The sequence below is a fragment of the Elephantulus edwardii genome, unplaced genomic scaffold, assembly GCF_000299155.1.
Source record: "Elephantulus edwardii isolate Elephantulus edwardi_28Jun2011 unplaced genomic scaffold, EleEdw1.0 scaffold00139, whole genome shotgun sequence".
Taxonomy (NCBI): domain Eukaryota; kingdom Metazoa; phylum Chordata; class Mammalia; order Macroscelidea; family Macroscelididae; genus Elephantulus; species Elephantulus edwardii.
This window is the reverse complement of record NW_006399889.1, coordinates 4,265,385-4,275,744: the sequence shown is the minus strand read 5'-3', so window position 1 is coordinate 4,275,744 and position 10,360 is coordinate 4,265,385. Positions and strand designations below refer to the sequence as shown.

The 10,360-nt window shown below is 34.4% G+C and overlaps 1 protein-coding gene across 1 annotated transcript in view; it reads left to right on the top strand.

Annotated features, from left to right (window-relative positions):
* FAM188A (family with sequence similarity 188, member A) overlaps positions 1 to 10,360 on the top strand; it is a 135,208-nt gene that overhangs the window by 106,714 nt on the left and 18,134 nt on the right. The window contains exons 13-14 of the mRNA XM_006894322.1: positions 6,715 to 6,787; positions 9,047 to 9,134. Of these exons, the coding sequence (XP_006894384.1) occupies positions 6,715 to 6,787; positions 9,047 to 9,134 (161 nt within the window). The remainder of the gene's footprint in view (positions 1 to 6,714; positions 6,788 to 9,046; positions 9,135 to 10,360) is intronic.

The window sequence follows — 10,360 nt, the reverse complement described above, 5'->3', positions numbered from 1 at the left end:
TTGGCGCAGGATAGAGCAGGGTTTAGAGCTGTTGTGCTGGTCGCTATGAGTCAGAAACAACTCGACGGCACATAACAACATTCATCATGTGCAGCTTTCTGAATGGTTCTGTTTCAACTAATTCTTTTTGATACCATGACTCTGTATTTCTTCCATTTTCTTTTGATGCTTCCTAAATTAGCCAAAATTTTGCCCATAGAATCTTTCAAGGTTGAAATTCAAAGCTTGAATTTGTTCTTCAGTTTTTTTCAGCTTGAGAAATGCCAAGGATACTCTTCTATTTTGTTTAACTCCAGCTCTTTACACATATTTGTGATAATACTTTGCTTTGTGTTTTTTAAGCTGTCCTTTGAAATCTTGTATTTATCACTCTTATATCAGCATTTCCCCCTTTTATTGTGGCCTCTCTTTGTTTTAGTGAAAGTTTCAGAGTATCTTCTAGCATCCATTTTAGTCTTTTCTTTTAGTCTTTGTTCAGACCTTTACTTTCTTCATGGATGATTTCCTTGATGTCATCATATGCTTTCTCTGATCTTTGGTTTTACTGATCAGTGCATTAAATCTGTTATTGAGATGCTTTTTATATTTAGTTGAAATGGACTCAAGTTTGTATTTTGTTTCTCATGGAGTTCCTTTATTTTTTTTTTTTCAAGTTCAGTGAACTTGCACATGAGTAATTGATGGTCTGTTCTACAGTCAACCTCAGCCTTGTTTTGACTGCTGGCATTAAGCTTCTCCATAGACTTTTCACAGATGTAGAATCTAATTCTTGTTTAATCCACAGGTGAGGTGCATGTATATAATCGCTGTTTGCTTTTTAAAAAAATTTGCAATGAGTAAATCATTGTTACTAAACTTGAGCTTAGTGATGTATAAATTGTGCCACATTGCTGTTTACATTGTTGTTTTTGTCTTTGTGCAGTCATTTAACTCACTGTGAGCATGGGAGCTGCAGTGTAGTTTGCAATTTCTAATGTAGGATTACCAGTATAAAAATAATAGGGACCACATAGAGGTAACCATATCTGAGCTTTACCAACTTCAGTCACCTCCCCAAAGGGGAACTGTCCCTGTCCACAGTACAAAACCAGTTCCTATGAGGTCAGGCATATCTCCCATGCTCCTACACCTCTTTCTGTTCATCCCAACATCAGTCATATTGGGTGCAAAACATATTGTGATAGTTCACAGATTACACAGGCCCATATTAAGCAAGTCAAAAGGCTATAATTCAGGTGGGTAGCAGAATACGGTCAGTCAGGACGACGGCTGACATGTGCTCACAGGTACCTCAGCCTTCACTCTCACAGCTGTAAGGCCAGTTCTGCCAATAATGGGTGCCCCCCCCCCATAGTCCTCCAACAAATTTGGGCAAAGACTCTTAGCTCTGGTTCCCCATAGGATAGCAGTCCCAAGGTCCACTCTGTCTCATGTCAGGTTTCTGGTTCTCTTCTACTGGATGCTGTGGTTAATGCTCTCATAGACTCTGTTCTGACTGGCATAAGACTCTCTGGCCCCAAAGGACTTGCTGCATTCTCCTGCTTCTTCTTTGCTGGTGGTGAAGTTCTCTCATTCTGTTGCTGGATCCACTCAATTACAAGAGTAACCACCTCCCTTGTGGATAGGCTAACACACCCTATTCACATATCCCCACCCATCCACATGGCCAAGTCAGTCAATGGTGAGGAAAGCCTTTTTGAACAGTAAGCCCCTTAACACCACACCAGCCATCACTAAACATATGCCATTCAGTGCTTATGAATGTGTGTCTTGCTCACTGTTTCTATCAGATAGCAATAATTGCCCATGATATACATGAGCACATAAACACAGAAGATTACACAAGTCATTGTTCTTGTCTGCTGGTGCCCAAATAAAGTCTGTTTTGCATTTGGACATTCTGAACTTTCAGCTGTGTCTTAACTAAGCAAAATAAATAGTTTTGTCCCTACCTTTTAAAGTCATTACAGCTAAGTTCACAAAACTTGAATGTTTTTACAAGTGCCTTCAAATAAATTCTTTATTACATTTACCTCAAATTATTGGTAACTTGACATTGGAACTACTTGTAAACCTTCACTTTAAAAATTATTCATTTTTAATTATACTGAACTATTTTTAGTCTTTGTGTCAAGGCCAGTCTGTGTTCAAATGGATAAGCATCTGCTTATAAGGTTTAAGAATAGAAGAGAGCTTTTTAATATCATAACTTCTTTCATTTCCTCTCTAAGGGTGTTCATTCCACATCCTGAAAGAGCAACTATGCTTTTTTTCTATATTTGATTGTAGGAACAGGATTTTTGGACATCTTGTTCTTCATTGCAAGATTTTTTTTTTTTTAGTAATCTAAGTCCTTAAAAGGATATTGTGTTGGATTTAAAAGTGAGACAGTCTTCAGGAATGAGTAAATGGATAGGGGGAAATCAGGCACTGTGCATTTAAAGGAATAAACAACTTGCTTATTTAAAGCTATTATAATTTCAAACTGCTCTATAAGCTTTTCATGTGTGTCATGGTCTGAACCATTAGAGTTTGAGCCATTTGTCAATTCTGTGTCCTTGGTAGTGTGAATCACTGCCTACAAAAGACCACTCCTCCCTTATGGTTCGAATCCACTGGTGGGTCCACAGGATATAATGGATAGTCTCCTCCTGTTAACATTTACAGCTGAAAACCAGGATGATTATGAGTTGGAATCACCTCAGTGCCAGTGAAGTTATTTCCTCATCAAGCAAAAGAGGAATATTTTTAAAAAATAGTCTCATCAGTGTTTGAGCCTGCTCTGAAGTCTCTAGAAATGGAAATATTTCTGGGAAAAAATATCTCTGTTTCTGTACCTTACTCACCGGATCATCTCTTCTTATGCATGTCAGTTACCTAAATAACAGTGGATAGCTTGCTGAAAATTCTTTCAATGTTGATGTCACTTCATGACAATATTTGTTTTCAAAACATTTATCTAATTCTCTCTTAATTGTGGTGCAGGTGAAGAATATTGAGTTCGGCTTTAGGCAAATGGATGGTGAAGCTTCCTTTTATTTACTGTGAGAAACGTTGCCAGAAGGGGCCAATACTTGGAAAAGGACATCAAGCTTGGAAGATGGAAAGTCATGAAGGAAAATAAGACCTGAAATATAGTGGTGACTGCAGCTGTGGGCTTGAGCACACTGAGGATAGTGCCAGATCAGGCAAAGTTGTACTGGGCACTCTGTGAGTCAGAGTCAACTTGATGGCACCTAGCATCAATAACAACACTTCTTAATGTGAATTTTAACAGTTTTCTCTGTTGACAAATATTCATCATTAAGAATCTGTTACAGCTTTAGGTGGAAGGTTTTTTCGCCATTTAAATATATAACCTTGTTTAGAGTAGTAATTTTATTTTAAGGCTTCATTTGTGTTCTAAGTTAAGTTACTAGGTTACTTTCCATCAGGGGGGCTCTGGTGGCTTAGTTGAACAAAATTACGGTATTTAGTAGCTTAGTATTGTTAGTGGAGTGAAGGCCTACCAGCCAAATTAACTTCTATTCAACGATTCATACACATTTAACTCTTGAACATTAATTTCTGTACCTACAATGGCATCACTTTTCCCATTTCTTCCCTGTTATTCTGATTGTCCTTAATCTGTCTATACCTCTCTGTATCTTCCGTTTCTCTGTGATGTTATATTGGTTAATTCTTTTATTAGAAAGTCATTATTCCCAGTTTGTTTATTGAATTATCTCTGTTGGTATTCTGTCAATTTTGGGAGCCTTGATTTTCTCCAATGTCTTCAGTGAAGCTTGAACTTCCCTCCCTCCTTCAGTAACATAGGTCTTTCTTCTTTGAAAATAATACTTTATTGAATTTTTTGAGGAAGTTGCCTCAGCAAGTTAGAGTTCCGTGTTTTCCACAGAAGCTGTTCATGGCATCAGTTAAATTTATCACAGTGTGTCTGCTTTTACTTTAAATGTATGCTCTTTGTTCCTTTTCTCGTACACCTGCAATGAGATGGATTGACATAGTGACTACAGCGAAGAGCTCACGTGTCATAGATGATGAGGATAGTACAAATAGGATGGGGTTGAGGTGTGTTGTTCATAGGTTCACTATGAGTTGTACTCAACTTGACAGCACCTAACAACAACAGGTTCCCTGCCTCCTTACCATCTCATCTTTACATTTGAAAAACTGTTGTACTGATCTGATAGGTAATGTCTTTATTTTATGCACCACGCTGCTATTTCTCTAGAAAGTAGTCTTAAGAAAAGCTTCATTGTATGTTTAAAGAATGTTTTAAGATTTTCTTGGATTGCTTTTAATTTTAATTTTGAGTTCTTTATCTTTTTTCCCCTCATTTTATCCAGAACTAGCTATTGTGGTCTGGATCAAAATGCTCAGTGATATTGTCTGAGCATCATCCATTTCCTGTGGTCACAAGGCAGATGAGGTTATCATACTGTTGATTCTTGATCATAAGCTACCTCCTGAAAAGGATGAACATGGATTATTTCTTTTGATGCAGTGGCTCATAGATTCCTTGCAGCTTCCTGTGCAGCTTCCTGCTTTGTTCAGTGTTTTGTCCACATAATTTTCCAGTATTGCATATAGAGGCAGCTCAGCACTGTAATGGTAAAGAATTGTGCTGCCAATTTAAATCCACAAGCTACTTCATGGCAAAGACAGGCACTGTCCTCTTGTGCAAATAAACTGCTTCTGAAAACCCTCTGGAGGGTCAACTATGAGTTGATTCCATCTCAGTAGTACATAACAACAGCATTCCATTCTGAGGCTTGAATTTTTCCTTCAGTACTTTCAACTTCGGACATGCTGAACATGTTCTTCCCCTTGTATTTCAAACTCCATGTCTTTGCACATTTTATTATAATACTATTAAGTGTAACTTGAATAGTAAAATAATTGAGACATTTCAGCAAACAAATAAAACACTGAAGAGTGCTCAGTTATCTGTGTTAATAAATTTTGAAGATAGAGCTCCGATCAACCAACTGCATAAGACCTACATTTGTACTTATTTGAAAGATGGGTGATCCAGCACAGTGTAGATATTAGCACGCAGTATCATTAAGAGTACACAGAAGTATAATGATTGGCGATCATTCAGAACATACATTTATATTATTATAAATATAGTTATGTTATTCCATCCACAGGGAACTGCTCAGAATTTCAAGCCATATTCAGAAGGCAATATGGAACAGGGTATATAATTGCTACTAATAGATTATGTTCTTGGCTGAAAGCAGAGAATACCAGAAAGATGTTTTACCTGTACTTTATACACTGTGCAAAGACATTTGGCTGTGTGGATAACAAAAATTTATGGATAATATTATGAAGAATAAGAATTCCAGAGCACTTAATTGAACTAATGTAGAACCTATACATAGACCGAGAGACAGTCATTCAGACAGAGCAAAGGAGTGTTGCATGGTTTAAAATCAGGAAAGATATGCTTCAGAATTTTATTCTTTCACCATACTCTTAACAATCATTTATTGTTGTTATTGTTGTTGTATAACATCAAGTCAGAGCTGACCCTCAGGTGGTTTTTCTGAAGCAGTTAATTGCATGGGAGGAGATTACCCATCCTTCTACAGAATAGCTGGTGGACCCGAGCTACATGCCTTCAGGATAGTAGTAGCACAGCTTCTTGCCACTAGGCCATCAGAACTCCCTTTCAATCAGTACACTGAGCAAATAATCTGAAAAGCTGAACTACATCAAGAAGAACGTAGCTTCAGAATTAGAGGAAGACTTATTTAGCAACCTTTGAAAAGTAGATGGTACACCTTGCTTGTTGAAAGTGAAGAGGACTTAAAACATTTATTGATGAATATCAAAGACTTTATCCTACAAGTATGGATTACACTTCAATATAAAGAAAACAAAAGCAACATCAAGATAAACAGAGACAATGTGGAATTTGTCAAGAATTTAGACAAATGTAGATCCTGAATTGAATCCACAGTGTCGTTGAAAGCAATAGTCATGATATCAAGCAACCTATTAGACGGGACATATCTGCTACCACAAAACCTCTTAAGTGCTAGAAAGCAATGATGTCACTTTGAAGACTAAAGTGGCCCTGAGCCAAGTCATTGTATTTTCACTCGCCTCATTACAAAAGCTCATGCAGAAGCTAAACAATAAGGAAGACCAAAGAAACAGCAGTGCATTTGAATTATAGTGTTGGCAAAAAGTCTTGAATCTATGTTGGGTTGTCAAAAGACTATAAATGTGGTATGGAAGAAGTACAGCCAGAATGTTCTTTAGAAGTCAGAATAATGAGATTACATCTGACATATGTTGGATGTGGTATCAGGAGTAACCACTGCCTGGAGAAGTACATAATTTTTAATAAAGAAGAGGGTGAGGAAAGAGGAATACCATGAATAAGATAGATGCATTGCATCATGCCCGCGACAATTCATCCACATGTAGTAATGATTGTGAGACTAACACAAGTCCTGGCAGCATTTTATCCTATTGGACTTAGAGTTGCTGTCAACTGGAACATTCTCAGTGTTACCTAACAACAATAGATGCCCAAGAAAATAATAATAATAATTGGCATTGAGTCTAACAGAAATATAAATTCTATTTTAGAACTTTTTGTTCTTTTTATGTAGTTTTACTGCAGTCTGCTCAGTGGTATTAGCATTTCCTGAACTAATGCTTTTTTACACATTTCTTTTTCTTTTCCGCCAGATAATGGATTCATACCTGATTCTCTTCTAGAAGATGTGATGAAAGCACTGGACCTTGTTTCAGATCCTGAATAGTAAGCAAATAGAGATTATTATTTGTCCAATTCAAAGAGATTCTGTTATGTTTAATTCATAGTACACATTATTGTCTTTGTCTAAACCTGCATACCAGCAGACGGTTAGGAAGAAATCTAATTACTCAGCATTATAGCAGAGATTTAACATGATGAGCTCACTTTCTCACACTGCACATACTGTTCAATTTCAAAAGGGTGCTAATAATATAAATAAGTCTTTTGTCTCTAAACTTAGAATACTTCCCCCCCTAGTAAACCTTTTCCCTTTTATTCATTTTATCTGTTTCTTTAGTTCAGATTAAGTAGTGGAAGTTCTATATAATGTTAGTATTTTACTTAGCTATTCAGCAGATTTCTCATTTTAAGTCTTAAGTAAAGGTGATCAGAAACATTGAACATTTACAAATGATAAAATTAAGTACTCTGAAACCTTTGTTAGTGACCCTCTATATTAGAATACTGATTTTCAGTATTTTCTAACATTAATAACTTGTCATTGTCTTCATTCTCATTGTTGTTTTGCACAGTGTTTCATCTACAGTTTGTCTCATAACTTTAGCATCTTTATTATCCATCAGAAAATAGTTCTCCTTATGAGGTTACAACTATTGATCAAATACGTATATAAAAATAATATCATCTGGGATAATCTTTTTCTGTATTATTTAACTTCTTTGAGTTTTTTGTCTGAAAATGAACGAACTTTAGTGTACAAAGCATTTAACAAAAAGGTTCAAAAAAGGGAGCAAACTGTGTTAGCTTGATCCTATTTTGGTTTTAAATTTATTCAAATATGTTTTATTTGAAAGTATGAGAGATATATACACACACATTTAAAAACCAATCACATCTGAATTAATTTTTCTTTGTCTTACTGAAGCGGACTGTGATTTTATCCATATTCAGTAAGTGTGTCTCCAACTTTAAGAGGAGAAATCAAAGAAAAGTTGACCTAATATACTAAATCATTTAATAATAATTGTCTTCTAAATAAATTTCCAGGTAGAGGTTATCTTATTTACACTGCGCCAGTGTGTAAAGAACTCTTAAGTAATTTTTGCTGTTGATGATTCTGCTTGTTTTTTAAATGAAAAGGGAGAAGGAAAAACAGTTCTATTTTTTCCAAACCAAATTTTAAGTAGTTATATAGCACCTACTTAATTTTCCTTACTTAATCAAAATATTTAACATACCTTGAATTATAAAATTAACGGTTGGTTAAATCAGATTGGTTCTTCTACAAGCAGCTAAAAGATTAAATCACTTGTTTTCTCCATAGTTTTGCCTCTTCTTATTTATAAAATATAAGAGAACCCGTGAACTGACAGGGCTATATTAACTATTACGTATATTCACTAGCTTCCATATAGTATGACTGTGACCTAACTCAGGCCAAGTAGAATGTCATGTCCTTTGCATATTGCATAATGATTTTATTTAACAAGGCATTTTTAATTTGGTAGATAAAATAGAGATAAAAGTTTACAAAATTACAGTTTTTAATTGTAGAACTCTTCAGACCGCAGTCTATTATTCTTTGCGTTCTTTCAGCTTATCCCTCATGATGAACACCTTTCACCAGCCATGGCTAATACCAAAATAGAAAGTGTTATGCAGAGCACTATTCTCTTTAAACTGCTACTGGATGGCTATATCATTTACTCTAATTTACTATACTTTTGCTCTTAAGGGAAATTTCACTTCTTTAAAGTTCAGATTATATTATTTTAGAATTTTAAGCCATGATATCATTTGAGTCTTGAAAGTAAATTGTTTAAGAGTTGTTTTGTTTTGTTTTATCTGATACACTACTGTCTTTGATATTTCTTCTTGGGCTTAAAAGAAACATTATTTTAAATTAAATACCTCACTTGACAAATTTGATAAATTTAGGCATTTGATAAATTCAGGCATACCTATCAAACAAAGAGAATTTGCTTTTGAGAGGGTAAAAGCCTGAGTTCCTAAGCCTAGGTTTTAAAATTACCTAATAAGGAACAACATTTCAAAGTCATCATCATAATTTAAATTTTAAATAGTAACAGATTACTGTGGTTTTAAAAATAACCAAGTTTTGGCAAATTAGATGTCATTCCTATGTATTTGTCAGTAAGGTTCTAAAAAGAACAGCTCTTAGGATTTTGGCAAGCAAATGTGTTATGGTACCAGTAATTTAATCATGAAGGAAAAATGGTTTCTTTTTTTCCCTTTGGTATCCACTATTTTTCTTTTTCTTTTTTTTTTCCTTCCCCATAGTATAAACCTCATGAAGAATAAATTAGATCCAGAAGGATTAGGAATCATATTATTGGGTCCATTTCTTCAAGAGTTTTTTCCTGATCAGGTAACATAGTTGAGGAATTACATTCATTATGTTATCCTATTGGGTTGATCAACTGTGATTGTTTCATCACTTTTTCTACTACTCCCTTAAAATGTTAGTGTACAGACATGAGACGATGAAAGCACTATTATTATGTAAGAACCTTCTAATAGATGATAGAAGAGTATGTGTATTACAATACGGTAATTCAGAATTTTGATTAGGGATGGCAGGAGTAGAGGATGAAAGGCTAGAAATGGGTGTATCCACCAATGTATAGAAGTAGTAGATATTATTTTTTCTAAAAAGGTAGAATTCAGAAGTATGTTGACTAAAAATCGAAAGATCGTCTTCACCAACTCCCATCCTTATTTTCCTTTGTCTCAGATAACTATTATTAATAGATTATTATGTGTATTTGTCAGAATTTTATAAATACTACAAAGTTCTAAGTACAAGGAAGGCTCCTATTAGTGAACCTAAGTTCTAGGAGTATTTTACTGAGTTGGAATTAAACCTTTTGACCAAAGCTGTGCTGTTTGATATTGAGACTTTTTTCCATTGGTCTTTGAATAGGATATCTGTTAATGGGAATCTGTGCTAATCTCAATACTTTTGAGTTGCATGTTAAGCAAGTCTTATCTTTTTTTATCGAATTGAAAACTTTTAGCACTAAGCCAAATTATTTAGCTAGGTAGAGCATTTTCATTTCATCAATATGGTTTAATTCATTGTTTTAATAGAAATAACACAATTTCTACTATTTCCCCTCTATTTTAGTTACGGCCAAATAAAAAAGTTATTAGAAATGGCAGAAGGAGTATTTCAACATATATTTAGTATCTTTGATCAAATTTTCTTTAACAGAGTCAATATTATCAACATTTAATAATAGTAATTAGAAAAAGAAAGACAATCATATTTTCTAAGCCTGCATTTAGCTATGTGGGTATTCTAAGAGAAAATAAAGATGTAAAATTTTAAAAATAGCTGAATTTATCACAGTGTAGGCAGTTAGACTTGAAATTTTGTTAAGTGCTTCAAGGAAAAGATAGATTCATTTTACTATCTATCATTATTAAAATGGTCTCTGACAGTGATGTCTAACATGTTTATACTTCAACTAAGTTAAATTAGTAGAGATTTCTGCAAGTTCATTTTTTGAACTCATGTTTTAGGTATCTTGATAAATGTTTAATAAATAATAGCACTTGAAACTTTTTAATTGTTTTTTTCCATTATAAATA